The following is a 20,106-nucleotide window of genomic DNA, read 5'->3' on the forward strand; positions in this document are numbered from 1 at the left end:
ACTGCTGCTTCCGTGTAGCGTGTGCGTGTTCAGTTCAACTTGACAGTAGTGACAGCTTCACTTGCGATAGGAAGGGCAAGCGCTGGAAGTATGTTTTGCTCATTTTATTTTCTGTTTCAAGATAGTATTGACAATTTTACCTCTGCGTTATGCATGTGTTATGATGTTCCGTACGTGACAACCATATTCAGATTAGTTAGTTTAAAAGGCCACTGAATTGGTTGTCTTCTGCTAACGGGGTAGCTTAGCCTGATGCTCACTGTCGCGAATGTTCATCTTTGCGTCAAGCTACTTCACTTCTGTTTTGAAATCTAAGCTGAGCCTCCGGACAATTTTATAAATAATACATTAAAAATACATATATACGTGAAGAAGAGATGCAGTGGTGTAGACAAAATGTGTTCTCGAACTGGTCATTGGATTAGGTTTGTTTGGATTGTTATTGTCAGATAATTGGCAAAATACTTCATCTATTTTGTATGTCCCGGAGCTAATTTAAATTTGCCTAAGGTGTGTTCTTGCTCTGCATGACCTGTCCCAGCCTCAGGCGCTCACTCTCTGTAATAGTCCTGCTAAAGCGCAGACTGTGGTGGTCCCTGATGGAGGTGGGAGTCTCACAGTCGCACGTGTTTGTCTGCCCCGGTCCCAAAGCGTTTGTGTCCAAGTGAGAGCCCTCTGCATGGTGCGGTCCGTGCTCCTCTGTTACAGCAGCATGGCGTTCATCACCAAATACAGTTATCACTCTTTGTTTACATTTACTTCCATAGGAACAGCCGAGATTTGTAGGTTATATCAAAAGAGACCGAAAAGTAAGTTTGCAGCATGTAGCAGACAGTATTCAGAAGAATACAGTAATTAAAAGTACAGTAATAAATTACAAAATTATTATTACATTCATTTTAGTCCTACATTCATTCGACAGAAGTATTTGCAATGTATTGATTTATTTATCTGATCAAATTGGGACTTTACTAGCACCATGACAGTCACACCATGGAGCTTTGCCTGAGCTTGTCTCTGAAGGTTCAGCTTTTAAAGGTTTGGAGAAGACTATTTGCTGTGTTTCAGGTGGAGCGCCCTGTTGTGTGCCCAGCACATCATGGATGCCATCAGAGATGGGCCCCAGGGCCTGAGCTCAGGGAAAGTGGTTGCTCTGGCAGCAGGTCTGTCTGTGGGGGCCACAGTGGGATACATGCTGTACCGCCACCTCAGCAGCACCAGTGAGCAAAGGGGACACTCACACATTGCATTGCAGTTTACATTATACACACATTTAAATTATAGATTTTGTTTGATTCTGAGCAGGCCAAGAGGCAGACATTGAAGTGTCAAAGATGGTTCTCCCTGTAGATGTTTACAGGAACATCTCAAGATACCAAGCCACCTTTTTAGATGTGGTGAGTAGCAGACCCCCTTCTTTCAAACAGCCTTTGTGTGCATAAAAATACAACTATTAAAAATAGCTGCAGCAGAATCTTGTTGAGTCATTTATGTGGTGTGTTTTCAGGTTACTCAGAAGTCTGGAGCCCATGTGAGGGTTCTGTCTGATGCAGTTTCCACTGGCTCCAAGAGTGAGGTGTGCTTCCTGCTGCAGGGGTCCAAGGAGCAGGTGCTCCTTGCCCGCTGTGTCCTGGAGAGCATGGTCACAGACTGCGAACCTGTGTCCGAGACCATGGAAGTGCCCCAGACTGCATTTGGGCGCATCATTGGTAATAATCTGTGTAATTCTTCAATGTCCATGTTGTTTCCGTAGAAAAAATATGAAATTATGTCAACTAGACCAAGTTTTTGAGAGAGAGAATCTCAGTCAAATGCCTCAGCAGATTCTGTGGCTGAGCCAAAAGTGTCCTGCTGTATCACACCAGTGTCCAGGGGAAAACCAGATGAACAAAACAGGAAAGGCCTTATTCTCACTCTGCTCGGGTGTTTGGTTGGTGGCGAATTGGTCTGTTCCCTCAAAGTGTTTCCTCTGGAAGATCTTCTGCCACATTTGCAGACATTTAGCTAATATCTTGCATAGTCTCCGTGGATATGAGGAAAACAAACAGTTCTTTTCACACAATCCAACAGTTCCTTGTGGTCATTCCCTCAAAGTATTTCCTCCGGAAGTTCGTCTGCCACATTTGCTACAGCATATGGTGTAAAGATCCTGTAGCATAGTCCATAGTTAGCTTCTTACGGGAAAAACAAACTGCTAATTTCACAAAATTCAAAACAGTCCCTTACTTGTGTCCTTTGAACAGCACACGCTGCACATTTTAGTTGGTTAAAATTCCCTGATATGATGGTTAAAACTGAGCTCAATAAACAAAGTTTCAAAAAGTGCTTTGTGTGTGAGCCATCACAAAAGCAGCCTTTTTAGAGTGAAAATGTTTCTCCACTCATCCAAAGAACTGGATAAAATATATTAGCTTTCTCCATTTGGTATAATTTTACCTTCTTTTGCTATTGACTAGTTTTGAGCTAAATTTTGGCTCAGGTTGCGTTTACAGGTGTGGAATGGTTGATGAGAATTGTACAGATGAAAATGGGTGAACATACTACCACCTTGACACCCAATAGACAATGAGCCATCATGCATTATGTCAAAACCTAAACTTATTTTATTAATTATGAATGACTAAATAATGCTCATACACCGTGGAGCTAACTTGTTGCTACTAACCAATCCTGCTATCCTGCTATAAAAACAAAAACATGCAAATTATTAAAAAGTAAAAAATAAATTAATAGGAAGGTTACTAACTAATACACAATTCAAACTGTGATAGAGCATTACTAAACATGGAGATATTTTGTCTGTCTCCTCCTGTTTAGGGCGTGGGGGAGAGAGTCTAAAGCACATCACCAGAACCACAGGAGCTAAAGTGGCCTGTTCCAAAGAAAGAGCTCAGGGTCCTGGTGCTAAAGGAAGTGTCACCATCACAGGAAACAGACAGGAGGTCCAGCAAGCCAAGGTCTGCAGCCGCTCACACAACATACACAATGTATTATGTAACTAGTTTTGGTGTGATTGTTTATTACTTTGTCATTTGTATGTTTTTATAGACTCTTGTTTTAGAAAAGGTGAAGGAGGATCTCTTGGTGAGGACAAAGATTTGCCAGTCATCAGCTCAGCGTCACAAACGCCGCCTCCAGCCTAAAGTTGGTGAGAGTGAGGAGACTGTGGCTCCAATTGGCCTCAACAATAACAGTGTGGTGAGCGAGCCAGAGAAACAGCAGTCTGAGATCAGTGTGACCACAGGAGAGACAGAAGCGGACGATCTGCAGAGCTCCTGCTCTGACCACAGTCTGTCCTCTGAGTCCCTCACCCAAATCTCCAAGTTTGAAAGTGAGTGGCTCTTTTCTAGTACAATTTCAAAGACTCTGTGCTGTAGATTTGAGTTTTCATGGGATTATGGTCATTCACTCAGATCAAAATTCCTGAATTTCACAAACAACCAAGCACATAGCACGTCAGCAGACTTTCTTTTATTAAGTCGTTTTAGGTCAATATTGTAATGTTAAATGTTTAAAATATAAAATGAAGATCCATGTGTCCTAGTTCATAACTAAAGAGGAGCATAACATAAGAGCATAAATTCCATGTCCTTGTCTCTAATCCATATTAAATTGCATGGTATTGTTTTTGTCAGTCCCCAGCCCAGACCTGAGCTTCCAGCCTGATGAACACTTGGAGGTCTATGTGTCAGCTTCCGAAAACCCCAACCACTTCTGGATCCAAATCCTGGGCGTGCGCTCTTTACAACTGGACAAACTAACTGAAGAGATGAACCGCTACTACAGCAATGGGAGTCCATCTGTAAGCAAATCAACCTCTATAATGTGCACACATGTTAGCTCTGTGTCAATTATTCCTCATATGGTCATGTCTAGGAGCAACGGGTAGAGGGGGTTGTGGTAGGGGACATTGTGGCTGCTCCTTATCGGGACCATGGGACTTGGAATAGGGCCAGGGTTCTTGGGACACTGCCTTCTGGACTGGTGGACCTGTACTATGTGGACTTTGGAGACAATGGAGAGCTTCCCCGGGACAGCTTGCGTCGCATGAGGTACCACTTCATTGATAAAACAATTTCATATGGAAATATGCACATACCATTGTGCCATGAGCCCGTCTTTAGCTGTTCAGATTTTATGTTGTTTTATGTTCTACCGAAACTTTACATGAAATTGGAATTCAAATAACAAAGTGGAATTCACTAAACCAAAATATCACAGGATAAAGGGGTTGTGTTAAATTATAAAATGTCCTTTTCACTGGTCAAAATTATACTGTCAGAAAAGGAATATATTTTTCATTTTGTCAAATTATTATTTTTTTTATATGCAGATGAAAGAGCAAATGTTGAAATTGTTGCATTTGCTTTTCAGGAGTGACTTCCTCAGCTTACCTTTCCAAGCTATTGAGTGTAACTTGGCTGGTGTAAGACCAAAAGGTATTGTATTTTCGCAAGATAAACCCTGGTTTTAAAACTGTACAGTCGTATTCATAGCTTTGTGCCTGTGTTCAGGGGACTCCTGGGCTGAGGCTGCCCTGGATGACTTTGAGAGGCTGACACACTGTGCTTTGTGGCGCCCTCTGCAGGCCAAATTGTGCAGTTACTCTCATTCTGAAGTCTCATCATGGCCCAGTGTCAAGCTCTACGACTGCACTGAGGGAAAGGTAAGCTTGGGCAATTCTTTTTAGTCACATCTTAGTGGATTGTTCTTACTGTCTCTTTGTTTTAAATCCTTGCAGACCTTAGATATTGGGGAAGAGCTTGTTCGACTTGGCCATGCCATAAGTTTTAATGAAATGAATGGAAAGATTCCAGGTGACAATTTTGACTGTCTGCAAAAAATGCTGGTGAGTGTTGAAGGCTACGAATGACAAAAGGAAATTTTATTTCTTTATTATATTTTTATTTCTTTATTATATCAGTGAGGTCGCACAACATAATACACTGATTTGTGAGTTTTGACTTTTTTTTTTTCCTGTAACTCCTGCAACTCCCTCAGAATGATGTGGTTGGTGCATCCTCAGAGCTGAGTCTCTCCTGCATCAGTTTATCAGGTGATGCTGAAAGTATAAACTGCAAATGTTACATAACTTGTTTTTCCACACAGGATATACATTATAACATTAACTTTCAGCTGCTGTACATTACCATGTGTTGCTTGACATTGCTTTTTGTCATTTGCTTTCTTCAGAAGTTCCGTCAATCTCAGGAAGTGCTGAAGATGTCAATGAGCTACTTTGAGTCCTGCTGAAGGTAATGATTATATACACTCTTCCTTCACACAAAATATCAGACCAGTGGTGTCATTGTTGTTATGGTTAACTGAGTAGTGTTCCTTTATTGTTTGTGAAAAGTAAACTTGCATTTTATTTATCTGTGCATATTTTACTCTAGCTCTGACATTATGCTTCACAGAACATGGGACCCAACAATTCCTCAACGTCCAAGCCTTATCTGTTCAACTCTTCCAGCCATATTCATATTAGCCTTGTTTAGTCAAGAACTATACAATTTTAATTGTGTTTTGTACGTTCTTTAGTTTGAACCAATGCTGTTTTGTTGCAACAATGTTACAGAGAATGTGCCAATATTAGTATTATTAAGAAGCACTGTGATATTTGTTAATTAGTTATTAATGGTTTGTGGCTAACCATACCTATGTTTTAATTTTCTTGTATGTGAATATGCAAAGATGTATAGATATTCAAAAGCCCATCAAAATATTTTTGAAGCAGCATCTCTTGAATGTTGTCCTCTAAAAATGTTCAGTATTAAAATGTAAATTTATTGTCTTTAGCTAGGGACAAAGCTATATGATCAGTTGCACTATATTAAATAAAGCATTTATTTTATGTGGAATGTTTATCAATGTAATTCTTTTAGCTCACGCCAATTAGTGGGTGGATAAGTTCATTTAAGGTTAATGTGTCATTGGTGAGTATTTGTTTCTTTTTTAGCATTGCTACATAATCTAACTAAAATGATCACACTACCTGCTGTTGTTCGTTTGCAAAGACAGTCTTCAACAGGTCATTCATTCATTGACGATGGGACCACTGTTGTGTTTCTGCAGCGCTCCGTGACCTCCATTCTTGATCCACCAATCACACGAAAGTAGGTTACGTACGCACATGCGCACAAGTGCTGTAATTTGTTGATATCCTGCTCTGTACTACTCATTTAAGATTTAGACTTTCTATAGCTAATAATACAGCCAACTATATGGGGTGCGGTTTGTGCTGTGTGGACTATATCATCTGAATGTTGCCTATATGAAGGGCTGATGGAAGACACACGGGATTTGGTGAGTGAAAAAGAAATGTAAAGGGCCGCAGAGCTTCTCTACGGGATTTGCTTAGGCTAGCGCTCCTCCTTTGTTGTTATCTTTTTAAGGAAACAAGCTAACATCACAGCTAAATATGAAACGCCCCATGACGTGAATTCAGTAACAAAATTTTTAACAATTACTCAAAATGTGCATGTCTCTAACTCGTATACTGCAACATATTGCTGCCATGTATCTGTTAGTGAAAACAAGAAAAACAGGTTTCCGCTAGCACGATGCTAACGCTAGCTGTAGCTATTTTTATATGATCGGTCAGTTTAACATTTTAGCTTTATTCTTCTGAATTATTTGGTGTGCAGATGCATTCAACATATTTCACGCTGTCATTTTCATTTTCAAGCATGCATTTCCTGCTCACATCACCTGCTATTCTCAAAGAAGGAAGTGTGCGAGCTGTAAACAATACTACACTGTCAACCACAACTGACACATCTCCAGACCTCTATCTGATGTTTTTACTTCATCTTTGCAGCTCTCATTCATAGTAAGACCATATTGTATAAAACTGGGACATTTAGATTTTTTATTGGTTGAGTAATGCATTCACTGATTGTTTACAATATTATGAATACAATACTGTGTCATTATGCAATGCAAAAATAATGTAATCATAAAAATGTCTATGTCTTGCCACGACCTCCATAGTTAGAATAACTTGCCGTACATGTAGCAAATTTGCTGAGGTGTTTACTGTGTTTTCAGGAAGTATTCTGTGTCCTTTCATTTCCTTGTATTATGTTATGGCTAGATACAAACTCTCATAATTAATTTTATTTCAAAATTTTTCTACACTGTTTAGAATATAAAACTGAAGACTTTAGGAAGTTTTTAAAGAATGTAAAATACAATTTCACGTCGAGATTTGTATCTCGTTAGCATATTAAAATTTATTGGAAACATGTTTTTCTAATATCATACCTACTGAATACACTGTATATGGAAGGAAACCACTATGACTTATGGCCTCTTCTTTGGTCCCAGGCTGAGCGCACTCCTCGTTCGGAGCGTAAACGGAGAGACTCTTTCGGGATGTTTGATGGCTATGACAGCTGCAGTGAGGAGTCAACCAGCAGCTCCAGCTCCGAGGACAGTGAGGATGAAGTTGTGCCTTCTATCCCGGCTAATCTGCCCATCATCAAGAACAATGGACAGGTGTACACCTACCCTGACGGCAAGGCGGGAATGGGTAAGTAGAGAATGGAGAGAGGGATGATAGTGGTTAATACAATCTCATTATCTAGGTCTAAATTAATTGGATTGCTTAAGGTGGTAGTTTGACTAAATAAGTTGGTGCAATACAAGTGGAAGTTGTTCTGTATTCTTCATATTGTATAGGCATGTATACAGCACCATTTTACAGAATTTATTCACTTTGACAATAATGTATGCATTCATTATGTGATTATATTATTACTTGTACTTATTTTTTTGTATTGCTGTTTTTTCTTTCCCAGCAACATGTGAGATGTGTGGGATGGTTGGAGTGCGGGACGCATTCTATTCAAAAACTAAGCGTTTCTGCAGCGTCTCATGTTCTAGAAGCTACTCCTCAAATTCTAAAAAAGCCAGCATTTTGGCCAGACTCCAGGTAATTCTCATTGCATCTAAAAGAAATCACCATCAACTCTTCCTCAGTTGCCCCGGGGCAGACTGACACAAGTGTGCCTACCAATCTGCACGTCTGAACCCTTCTTCCAAACCATTCACAGTCACACATTATAATATTGGTCAGATATTAAAACTAATTTTCATTGTCCAGATTGACAGTATTATTGACTTTGGCCAAACTATCCGTTTCATCCCCTTTTTCAGATTCTCCATATTTTCTGTGATATATTGAAATGTTTTTTTTCTTTCCTAAGGGCAAACCACCAACAAAGAAGGCGAAAGTCTTACAGAAGCAACCTCTTATGGCAAAGCTGGCCGCCTATGCTCAATATCAAGCAAGTCAACAGAACCAGGCCAAGTCAAAAGCCGGTGTGTGCCCATAAACAATAAAGACAACAAATCAAACTGTGTGCTAATCATGTTTCTCTGTATCCCAGTTGTAGCAGCAGACAGCTTTGACTGGGGACACTACATCTGCAACAATAACACAGAAGGAGCTCCCGTCAGCTGCTTTAAACATGTAAGCCGACATCACTCTCCCATATGAAGAGTTATGGCCTTCACCTCACTGATATGCATTTACTTATTTGTGGCAGGCACCTATGGGGACGTGTTGGGGAGGCATCGCTGAAGGAGTGAGGCTAGAGGTTATCAATTCTGATACCAATCTCTCCACTAAAGTCTATTGGATCGCAGAGATCATCAAACTGGCGGGTAAATTATAAGGATGATTTGTATAGAACTTTAGTGGATTAATGTAATTATTATATTGTAAGTGATTTCAGATAATACTGTTTTTGGTCATGAGTAAACAGCTGACTTATTGAAAGATTACTAGATTTCTCTAGTTTGCAAACTGTCTCTTGTGTTGTTTTTTTTGGTCAGTGAAAGTAAGCTTTGTAAAACTGTGCTATACTGAACTACCATACTCTGCTCCTGTTTCTGCAGGCTTCAAGGCTTTGCTTCGCTACGAGGGCTTTGATGGGGACAACAGTAAAGACTTTTGGTGTAACCTCTGTATCCCTGAGGTGCACCCTGTTGGATGGTGTGCCTCTAGCGGCAAACCCCTTGTACCTCCTAAAAGTTAGTTATGTCTTTATCATTCTGGAAACGTGTAATTTTAAAAGATTAGTATATATCTTTATATCAGTGAATTAATCCTTGAACTGAGCTTGAGGAATGCAATAAACAAGAGCTTTGTGTTGTTGTTTTTGATATCGCTTTTAGGTATTCAACACAAATACTCAAACTGGAAGGCCATTTTGGTAAAGCGTCTCACTGGAGCAAAAACACTGCCACCGGACTTCAACACCAAGGTTAATCTTTTTTACTAAACGCACCAATTTTTTGACGGCTGCTCCTGAAAACATAACTTTCATTTTAAACCCTTCTACAATGCTACTGAAGGAACGTGTGAACAGCAGTGACCCATTTCTAGATCAAGAGCTAGGTTTGATCAGGACTTCATTAGCTGGAGATTTTTTTTTAAACTGTTGTGCCTTTTTGGGGGTGGTGGTAGTTCAGTCACCCTGCTGCCTATTAACCTACCTGTACTTTATTTGTGAAGTTGGCGCTCAAATGATGACCACCAGTTTATATATCATGTTTTGACCTTATAGTGTTCTTTATTTTCCTCAGGTTCACGAGAACATGCAGTTCCCGTTTAAGAAGCTGATGCGTGTAGAGGTGGTGGATAAGAACTACCTGTGCAGAACCCGGGTGGCTTTGGTGGAGCAGGTGATTGGGGGGCGTCTGCGGCTCGTTTACGAGGAGAGCGAGGACGGCTCTGATGACTTCTGGTGCCACATGTACAGCCCACTCATTCACAACATTGGCTGGTCCCGCTCCATCGGACACCGATTCAAACGCTCTGGTGGGTCAAACACAATAAGGCTTTAGTTTGAAATGGCTGGGGCAATAACCTTAGGCAGCAAGTGACCGGAAAGTCCCACTGAGATTTGGCATGGAACAGGGCTCAGAAGAGGGAGCAAGGAGAGGTTTTTAAGTATATCAGTGGCTTTACTCCAGATATTGCTGCAATTGCAGACCAATCAAATGTAAGACTTCATTTGTTCAGCTGAAAGTTCTCACAGATCTGGACCTGTTAAACTGTAAGGTCAAACTATAGCTTGAATCAAGTTAAACCTGTGAACATTAGAAGTTAAGAGCATTGTGCTACATGTACTGGATGTCCTTATTGTATTGTTTGTTACAGGGACTGGCTGCAAATTAGCTCTGGGCTGCACTTTAAACTGGAACAATGTTTTGTAAATAAACATTTTAAATAAATAGGAATAACAGCAAATCAGTATTTTAATGTAATAGCTATATAGAATTGGAGTACATTTTATCAAAGGGATGCAAACGTAAATGTTTTTTTAATTTATTAAGCTCTTTAAATTATGAATGCAGTCAATTTGATTTAATTTTGTTTTTCAGATGTTACAAAGAAAATGGATGGTCAGAGGGATGCTCCACCACAGCTCTTTCAAAAGGTGGTTCACTGTTCTTTAAACATGAATTGTATATTATAAATGTTGTAGACATTACATCCTTCTCTCATGTCATTGCACATCTCAGTGGCCAAATAAAAGTTTATCTTTTTGCTACGTACAATACTCTCCCAAACCATATAGTTATGAAATCATTTTAATAACAGGTGAAAGATGTGGACCAAAGTGGAGAGTGGTTTAAAGACGGGATGAAGTTGGAAGCTATCGATCCGCTCAACCTCTCAGCCATCTGCGTAGCCACTGTCAGAAAGGTGAGTGTCCTGAGACACGAGAGAGGAGAGCGCTCCCCTCTGACTGTGCTGGGCTGTTGCAGGTGTTGGCAGACGGTTATGTGATGATCGGAATAGACGGTTCAGAGGCACTTGACGGGTCTGATTGGTTTTGTTATCACGGCACGTCCCCTTCCATTTTCCCCGCCGGCTTCTGTGAAATCAATGAGATCGATCTGACTCCCCCAAGAGGTACACATTTGAAATAAAGACTAAATGCAACAAAGAACATATTTATTACTTTTTATTACATTCATGCCTTTTTTTCTTTTAGGGTACACTAAATTGCCATTTAAATGGTTTGACTACCTCAGAGAAACAGGTTCCATAGCAGCTCCAGTCAAGCTCTTTAACAAGGTATTTACATAGCCTCCCTCTGTCTTAATTGCACAATTGAATTAATGATTTACTCTTCTAAGCTCATCTAATCTGCTTACCATGCTATTTCTCTGTGTGCCTTTATAGGAGGTGCCCAACCACGGCTTTCGACAAGGCATGAAGCTGGAGGCGGTGGATCTGATGGAGCCAAGGCTGGTGTGTCGCCACGGTGACCAGGATTGTGCATCGTTTACTGAGAATCCATTTTGACGGCTGGGAGGATGAGTATGACCAGTGGGTGGACTGTGAGTCTCCAGACCTGTACCCTGTGGGTTGGTGTCAACTGACGGGGTACCAGCTGCAGCCCCCTGCAGCACAGAGTAAGACCCGCACTGAAGACCTAGACATTAATTAACTGTCCATTATTTTAACTCAACCTGAATGTTTAGAGTTAGGATGAGCTATTGTCAAAAATAATAAAGCAAATCCTTCAGCACAGTAATTTTTGATTACTGTTTAAAACATTCATTTTTTGATTTTGTTAGTAAATTCACTAAAATACCTTGTGAGTTATACCTAAAAACTGACAAACCTGCTCATTTTTGTAACACTAACATTGTGACGCGTCTTCCTCAGGTAACAGAGACGTTGCTGCATCTGTGCCTAAGCAGAAAAAGAAGGCTCCTCAGTACAAAGGCCAAAAGAAAAGTGAGTACACTAGTTTAAACTGTTTTTTGACATTGACATAACTGTTTTTCACTTTTGGGTGCTGCTGTGGGTGTACTAATTTGTCTGAAGTCTGGTTCACGTTGTGACTGATATGGAAAGGATAGACATTAACACACCTAGAGGTTGCCACGGGAAACAAGAGAGAATGTGGGAACAGAAAACAAGCTGAGCACTAAATGTGAGCAGTGCACTGTGGGTTTCAGACTCATCTGCAGTAAACCAGCCTTTTCTAATAAAATACAGTGGGTCAGTTATCATGCCTTTGTTCAAGTGAGTTAATATCCAGACAAGCTGCTATTTTGCAAATAGCAGGAGCTATAACAGGAGTGTGTGGCTGGTTTGTGCAGCACTGAAGCAGGCAGTGCATGTGTTCAATTGGTCGGCACAGTACGGTTGATCAGGGCTCCAGTGAGCCTGACTGAGCCCCTGGCAGCTCACTCCGTCTGGCTTAATGTTTAGAGAGGAAGATCCCGGTTGGGCGACAGTCCTTCAGTCAGACAGGCAGGAGGAGGAGCTTCTCAGGGGATGAAGAGCAGAGTCCACCTCATTATCCCAACCAGGGGCCCAGTGAGCCCCGAAAACACCTCTACCAAATGCTCAAATCAGGTAAAGGCACACTATCCTCTAACTGTGGCCCTACTGTGGAGACAGACCTGGTCTCACCAGGTGCATGCTCCAGGTGATGTTGACTGCTGAATGAAATGGACTAACTTAGAGAGAGGGAGGAATTCATGCTCCCATAAGGGCTTTGGATGGTCTCTGTAGGATAATTTTCTTATTGTTGATAACAGCAAAAAGCATTTAGGAAAGAACAAAAGTTTGGGTGAACTGTTCACACATTATTCAAAAGTTGTTTTGACAGGCTTACTTATTCTATGTTAAAGGTGCACTGCATAATTTTCCTAGTAGAAGTTCTGCATCAGCTTTTTGTGAATTTGTGTATTTAATGCCATACTGTAGAATGTTCTACAGTATGGAATTAAATATTAATCTTCATGGATTTGAGCAGGTGATGCCACCAGTTACATGTTAGTTCTGGGGAGATGTAAGTCTGCTCACTGTAAGAGCATTTATTTATCTAGCATTTATTCTGTAATTCTAAATAAATGCTAGATTTTAAAGTTTGATACCATCTTGTGGAATATTCCAGGCACAACAATAACATCTCCACTACCACCCGGAGAAATTACAGAGTGCACCTCTAAAACTATTGTTGGTTGAGGCATTTTTCCAGTTGAAGTATTATTTTACTTCTTTATTAATTGACATTAATGATACAGGAGTGTTGATGTTTATAAGATTCTGCATAACTATTTGTGTGAGCTTGTTATGTGCTTATGTTGTGTGATTTTTGTGCTTATTTCACATGTTAAGTGTTAGTTCTACTTCAAAAAAAATGAATAAAATGATTATTTGGCAGGTTTGAGTCTTAATCACAAAAAGACGTCTAAAGATTGTTGACAAGGAGAGGAAGAGTTTATTGTGCATTAGTAAATTAACTGGTTTAAAATTCTTATGAATACAACATTTACAACAAATGTTTAGGGCAGGGGCTCATCACTGGTCAGATATCTTGATATATTTGGGAACGATGTGAAAACTGGTATATTGTGATCAAATTTAATGTGCACTGCAGTTGATTTTCTTCTCAGTTGTGAGGGGAGGCGGACAGACATTGTGGCAAAATAATGTTGTTAAATCCTGGAGCGACTTAAAACACTGACTATGGAGATGCTGCTAATAAAAAATAAGATGTGATGAGGAGAAGTACAACCTAACTTAACTTAACAACTTAAATAGCTTGAAACATGTTCAAATATGATGAAATGCAATGTTACCCAATCTTACATTATTATGTAGGTTTCTCTGTTATATATTTATTAAAATGTATGCCCTATTGGCATAAGCTTGAGGATAGGTCCAGTGTTTACTACAGTGCTACTAGCTCGATTTAGCAGCTTGACAAAGGCTTTGATCTTTTTAAGAGGATGGTTTTGAGTGAGTGTTTCAAAGCATGTGACCTTTGCAAATGAAGCCTCATTTTGGTTCTGTTAATGTATTTCTATCATATGCAGTTCTGGCAGTCAGCCAACAGATAGCGCTATTTTCTATTATAGTTAGTGTTTCAAGGAGTGTGTGTAGGAGTTTCAGAGTGGCTCATTGATTCATGAGGTTTCAAACTCCCCCTGTGTCGACTTGTCCTTGTTCAGTGTCTAAATGCTGGTTATCTAAGTTGTGCTGTGTACTGAGCCTAGTGTGTGCTGTGCTCCTGTGCAGAGTCCACACTGCGCATGAAGGAGGAGGCCGCCGAGGTGGATGACTTCACCTTCTCCCAGACCATCTCAGACCAGGAGAGCAATGGCTCAGGCAGCTACTACATCAAACAGGAGCCCTGAGGCAGGCGGGCAGCCCACCACACAGGGGCCAGCCCAGCAGACTCTACGCAGCGGGTGGTCCTCTGCTGGTGAATGGTGGACCAATAAGAACAAGGCTTCGAACAAATGCGGGTTTCTCCGTCAGCCTCTGGAGACCTGTCCAAACTGTGAGGATCATCTTTTGAGCCAGCTCTTCACTTTTGTTTTTTACATTTGTCTCGTCAGGTTCGGAGTCAGACACACAGGATTCCCTTTGGTCAGAGCAGATTTGGAGCTGACCCAACACTTGTGCATATTTTGTTTTCTTATGGACTATATTGCCTGATGGACTATTGTTTTGTTCATAGTACTTGAATATCTTTTGTAATGATTCATTATGTCCTGACGTTATTTTACATGACTTTTGTGGCTGTGTGGGAAAAGCTCCATGTTTCTTAAAGATGATTCTATTCACAAAGTATATGAATTCAGATGGAACTATTGACCTTTTAAAAGTTTGGAAACAAAATCATTCTGAATTCCAGAATAGAGGAAACTGGATGCAAAGGTGAAGTGTTGGATTAACCACCGAATATCATAAAATATAAAACAAATCTAGGTAGTTTTGGCAAATGGTAGTCACACCGATACATGTGATATCAGAACCTGAGATTTCCAATTATAAACATTATTTGTTCATTTAATGGAGACTGCAATAGATACTGAGCATTTTTAATGAAGGCAAAACCTTATTACTTTAGGATTTACTGTACAAATACTACCCCACAATAGTTTAGAATTTTATGACATATATATATATATATAAAAAAAACATCCTTTTTCACAAATTATGTTGTTTTTTTGTGGAGTTTAAATACAATTTTGAGGCTAGAAGGTTTTAGTTTTTTTAAATGAAAACTGACATTTCAAAATTCTAACAGTTGCGTATTTATTTTTACTCTGAAGATCATCATTGAATCAAGATAGTGAAATTATGGCCCAGTTCCTTTTTGCCTCCGGTCACCTCCATTCTGGACTTTTGAACTTTGTGATACCATAGCTTTTAAAGGGTCTATAGACAACAGGCATTACAGCATGTGGTGTAAGAACAAAGCTGCTCATCTTCATCATCATCAGTTTCTTTTTGATCCAAGTCGCTGCATCTTTCTGAACAAACATGACGGCACAAAAATCTGGGGACAACAGAAAACTTTAGCTTCCAGACAAATCAACTGCCACGATATCAGACCAGAGGAATGCTGCTTTATTAACCTACGCTGCCACTAGCAAATTCTTCAGAGCATCTTGGGAGTCTGGCTTTATAACAAACATGATAGAAAATTCCTAAAAAACTAAAAAACAACCAAAAAAAAAAATTATGTCTTTAAATTGTTAGAAATACATGTAATAACACATTTTCTATCTTGCACAATTTGAAACTTGCAATGGAAGTATGAGTGGGCCATCTTGCTTAAAAATGCACTGCGCAACTTTTCTGGTGGAGGATATGCCACCAGCTTGTCTCCCTGGAGATGTTATTGCTTGCAATTGGATGTTCCATGGTATGACTTTAAACATTTCCATATAGCATTTACTCATTATGTGTATTTCCATTGCTCAAAAATTCAATAATTCCTTCTATGAATAGGGGCAAGTCTCCTTGTGATATATCGATTTAATTTATACTGTGGAACATTCTAGACAAAGCAGTAGCATTTCCATGGAGACAAGTCAGTAGCGGACCCTCCACCAAAAAAGTTACATAGTGTGCCTTTAAAGTCCTTAAATGTCCCAGTAAAAGGAGCACTGCCTTGTGTATACTCATTTTGGTCAGAGATGCTCACGACTACATGCGGCACATGACATGTTTGTTGTTGGCAGATGGTGATAGCGTAACCTTACTGGTGTGATAAGGACCTCTGATTCTACAGAACTCTCTCACGTCCACACTACGGCAGGCAAGAGAGGACAATTCACCTGGTCCCAAGTGTGTCACAACTGTCTAAAGGTCCTATATTACACAAAATTGACTGTTGTGAGCTTTAAGCAATGTTAGAATGTTCTTTCCTAATCAAAACATACCTGGTGTTGTGTTTTGTTTCATTCACACATCTTTGAGTAACCCTTTATTATTAGTCTGTCTACATCTCCAAAGCTCAAAATGCTCTGTTCCACCTTGTGATATCATCAAGTGATAGTTTTCAAGTTAGTTTTACCTTTTTGTTCAGTAGAGATTGGCAGTTCCAGTGCTCAAATCATCCAAATAAATCTACTGAAGGTGCATGAAGTTTAAAAACACAGTGGAGCACTTCCTCTATTACCACATGGCATCACAAGGTACAACAGAGTGTTTTCAGTTTGAGAGAAGAATATGCAGGATTTGTGTGTGAACAAAACAAAATAAAACTCTAGGTATGTTTGTGAACATAGAATAGCGTAACATGGGCCCTTTTAAATTACGCAGGAGCTATGACATTTTGTTAAGAGCTAAACAACCAGTTATTGAGGTTGTGTGCAGAAACCAACTTAGTTAAGTATCACATGCCAAAGTGCAAGGTGATCATTATTGTAGTAGCAAAACTAATTAGTGAAGCCTTTTCTTCAAATCAACACTAAAATAAGTTCTCAGATGAAATTATTAAACATGTTTTATTATTTAAACCTATTATCTTAACACCTAATCTAAAGTGACACACTGGAGACGTTGGCAGCATCCGCATGTGTAGCATTTACATATTTTTCAATAGAAATGCAAAAACTATGGGGAGGAATTCAGTGGGCGTTTTCATATGGGTGCCACGTGTATGCAAGCTAGATTCAAAGCTGAGCCACAGAATTACAGCTTGGTTAATAATGAACAATGCACTGCTTTTTCTATAGTTATGGCAGCATTCATACTATACTGTTAAATACTGGGCTTAAATAGAGTCATATATAAAAGTATAAAAAATATGAAATACATTTTTGACTGTGATGGTATGGAGAAAACTATAGTGTGATCTCTGCAGCTGTTTTGTACTACCTCTAATTGCTAGCCACAAGCTAAATGTGTGTGTTGGCATATGCAAAAAAAAGAAGAAAAGATTTACGTAACTAATAACGCCAAAACAACAAATTGTATGACAGCACATGAGGTAGTCGTGAAATCTGATACAACATTAACATATGCAATAAGTAGAGATTTCAGAGTTTATCAAGATTTATCCTATCAAGATGATGTAATAAATAAATGTTGGACAAATGTCTTATATTGGCGGCAGAAGATGCTAAGAAATCCTATCTCTACCAGTAAGGTTTCCTCATTCAATTCTCAGGAAGATTTCTTTGTTACATTGGCTCAAATGATCACGTGCATCTGTTCTATGGAGTTATATGTAAGCTACATAAAATTTATAAAAAAGACTTTTATAGAAGTGATAATGATGATGTATTAAAGATGTTTTGTGTTTGTTATTTGATCAAGGGTTCCATGACTTCCTTTCTGAATTATGGTTCAAATTTTACATCCTCAACTAGATATGAAATATGAAGTTGTTAACAAAAATATTGTACTAAAAAAGAAAAAATGCTCTTGAAAAATGCTCTATTGAGAATCATTAACAGATCGTCCTGATTTTATATTTATGCTTGTGTTTTGCCTTAATGGCTGAATCATTCATATATTAATAGACCCTTTGCTTATATTTAAAAGGCGTTGAAATACACAGTCAAAACTATATAAAATTCTGGGCCAGTTTTGTGTGACATTTTGAATGGCCTTTTATTGCAGATTGATTGTTGTATGTGTAATATTATTTTGTCTGTGCATTTGTGTATTGTCTCCATGATGTTTTTTCTCATCTAAAGCTAACATAGAGGGACCACATGAAAATGGGCTCATTAGCTAGAAAATATTTAAAAAGTCAGTCGAAAACATTGGAAGTTGATCATAATTTTGTGTTTCAAAACAGGAATGAATGTTGCTTCTTTTGTAATTGTGTAAGGTCCCTTACCCTGTTTAGTCCATGTAAATTGACTAGTTACGATTACTGACATGTTGGGAGTGGTCAGATGTAGGAAAACTATTTTAAGACCAAATGAGCAATAAAGCCTATGTCACAATCAGCAGAATCACTGAGGCTCCAGAAAGGGCGCTAAAGAGCATTAATAAAAAATCTTAGTACAGAAATAAATAAGACTGTTGAATCTGTGCTGCTAGCCTCCTGCAGATGAACCCAAATGATGCACAATCAAAACTGCTGCTTGTGATGTTGGTAAAACTTTAGTTAATCCCCAAATTTCAGTTCTCAATATGGCTAACCTTTGCCTCATATATTTTTTTATTATTCATATCTTCCTTTCTAATGGGTCCAATAGGTCATATAACTGTATACTAATGTGGGCCTTCTCTAGTGGGTCAAATGCAAGGCCAGTTTGGGTCAGGAGGCATCAGGAAAATCCAATGGACTTCCTGTAAGCCTGTTGACTCATTGAACAGAACTAAGCAGATTCTTACACACCTTTTATAGGCCGAAACAACATGACTGTGTTTCTGTTTCAAAACAAAAAAAGGACTGATCACTCTATGACACTGAAAATTGTTGAAGATTTACAATAATTTATTCTAATGTGTCCCCATATACCTTCAGGTCTCCGTTTTGTAGCTTTACTCATAATACCCCCCTTTTGTTGCCATTTATCTGGGTTTGGAGTTGTGTATTGGTAGAATAACATTATATTTGGTGTAAAATATGCGGAGGATGGAGCTATTTTCATTGTCAGGTCACCAGCACACTGAATTACTACAACACAATACATTGGAGCCCACATCCCAGACAATACTCTATGAAGTCTATTATCCGATCAATGCTACTTGAGTTAATATTGTGTAATAATGAACAAACCCTGGACTTTTTGAACTCTACTGACCTAATCTGTAGCATTTCTAATATCAGAGGCACATCTTTTTTTTGGTGATTTTAAAAAAGGTGCTTTTAAAACTTTCTTTAAGACCTAGTAACCATTTTGTTTATGTGTTTCACAGATGCTCTGTTGAAGTTGGCCTTGCATTTGTCTGGACCAGAGTCATTGTGATTTGTGCTTGTGTGTTCATTATGTGCTTGTTGTTTGCGTTAAGTCTTTGTCCCTCTCTCTGTGACCCCTACACATGGAAGCCCCCGCAACCAAAAAGATACTTGTGAACAACTACTGAAATGTTCTTGTATACCATCATTGTAACTCAAAATTGATTGGTTTCCATTGGAGCGAAAGAGCAGTGGAGAGTTTGTTTGTTTTTGTTGATACTAACACGGGTCTTTTGTATGTGACATCCCCTCCTTATTATATTCAACCATTATTGTGGTGCTATATATATAAATATATACACACATCTATATCTACATATATATATTTGATAAAATGATTTAATGTAATGGGAATATTACTGTCTGAAAAGAATTGAGATGAGTTATGGTGCACAATTTATTTTGGATACAAATGACAGAAAACATGTGAATAGTTCTAAAGAATCTGAGGTACTGAAGTATATAGTGGTTAGAGATTTGTACATGTTTTGATAGTGAAACTGGTCTCTTCTGTCTGTTCGTGCTGTGATGGCGCTTTGATAGACTTTGTAAATAAAGCCAAATGTTGGGTTGTATTAAGTGTCATTGATGGCGTTCTGTTTGTTGCAGCATGGCTCAATTTTGTAAGATTTGACTTTTACACAGAATAAACTACTTATGAATAACAACAGTTTGAATTATTACAAAAAATAAATACATAGAAGATGAATGCAGTCACCTGGCTTTTGGAAGATCCAAAATTCATATAAACGTACTCCATTAAAAGTCTATTTTAGAGGTACCCGATCAAAAAATATGCAACATATGCATTAACCTATTATTAGTCAAATAAAAATAATTAAAGATTCAAAAATCATTATTTTGCCTGATCTTTTTCAACACATTTCTGTTTTGGTCAAGGAAG

At 38.9% G+C, this 20,106-nt stretch overlaps 2 protein-coding genes across 4 annotated transcripts; both read left to right on the forward strand.

The window, feature by feature from the left end:
- The first annotated feature begins 10 nt into the window (after window positions 1-10).
- On the forward strand, window positions 11-5,861 carry tdrkh (tudor and KH domain containing). 3 transcript variants are annotated; one of them, XM_055150083.1, is made up of 14 exons: window positions 11-88; window positions 1,069-1,220; window positions 1,306-1,397; window positions 1,508-1,709; window positions 2,818-2,957; window positions 3,049-3,331; window positions 3,636-3,802; window positions 3,877-4,052; window positions 4,375-4,439; window positions 4,515-4,666; window positions 4,742-4,849; window positions 5,002-5,056; window positions 5,194-5,255; window positions 5,397-5,861. In XM_055150083.1, the coding sequence occupies exons 2-13, from the start codon at window positions 1,100-1,102 to the stop codon at window positions 5,241-5,243; spliced, it is 1,611 nt and encodes a 536-aa protein (XP_055006058.1). In that variant the 5' UTR covers window positions 11-88; window positions 1,069-1,099; the 3' UTR covers window positions 5,244-5,255; window positions 5,397-5,861. The 3 variants fall into 3 exon arrangements, with proteins under 3 accessions (XP_055006058.1, XP_020774034.2, XP_055006057.1); XM_020918375.2 differs by having other exon boundaries at window positions 5,418-5,861; XM_055150082.1 differs by having other exon boundaries at window positions 74-88; window positions 1,050-1,220; window positions 5,418-5,861.
- Window positions 5,862-6,121: 260 nt separating this feature from the next.
- On the forward strand, window positions 6,122-17,597 carry mbtd1 (mbt domain containing 1). The gene is given in 17 exon segments (XM_020918247.2): window positions 6,122-6,306; window positions 7,330-7,534; window positions 7,803-7,936; window positions 8,211-8,325; window positions 8,394-8,476; window positions 8,553-8,670; window positions 8,905-9,039; window positions 9,184-9,272; window positions 9,595-9,829; window positions 10,396-10,451; window positions 10,616-10,720; window positions 10,783-10,930; window positions 11,013-11,095; window positions 11,204-11,271; window positions 11,273-11,436; window positions 11,693-11,764; window positions 14,063-17,597. Coding segments are annotated over 17 exon segments (1,950 nt in total). The 5' UTR covers window positions 6,122-6,285; the 3' UTR covers window positions 14,182-17,597.
- Window positions 17,598-20,106: the final 2,509 nt, after the last annotated feature.

This window comes from Boleophthalmus pectinirostris, unplaced genomic scaffold (genome assembly GCF_026225935.1).
Source record: "Boleophthalmus pectinirostris isolate CB_2022bp ecotype Guang Dong unplaced genomic scaffold, ASM2622593v1 HiC_scaffold_14, whole genome shotgun sequence".
In the NCBI taxonomy this organism is placed as follows: Eukaryota; Metazoa; Chordata; class Actinopteri; order Gobiiformes; family Gobiidae; genus Boleophthalmus; species Boleophthalmus pectinirostris.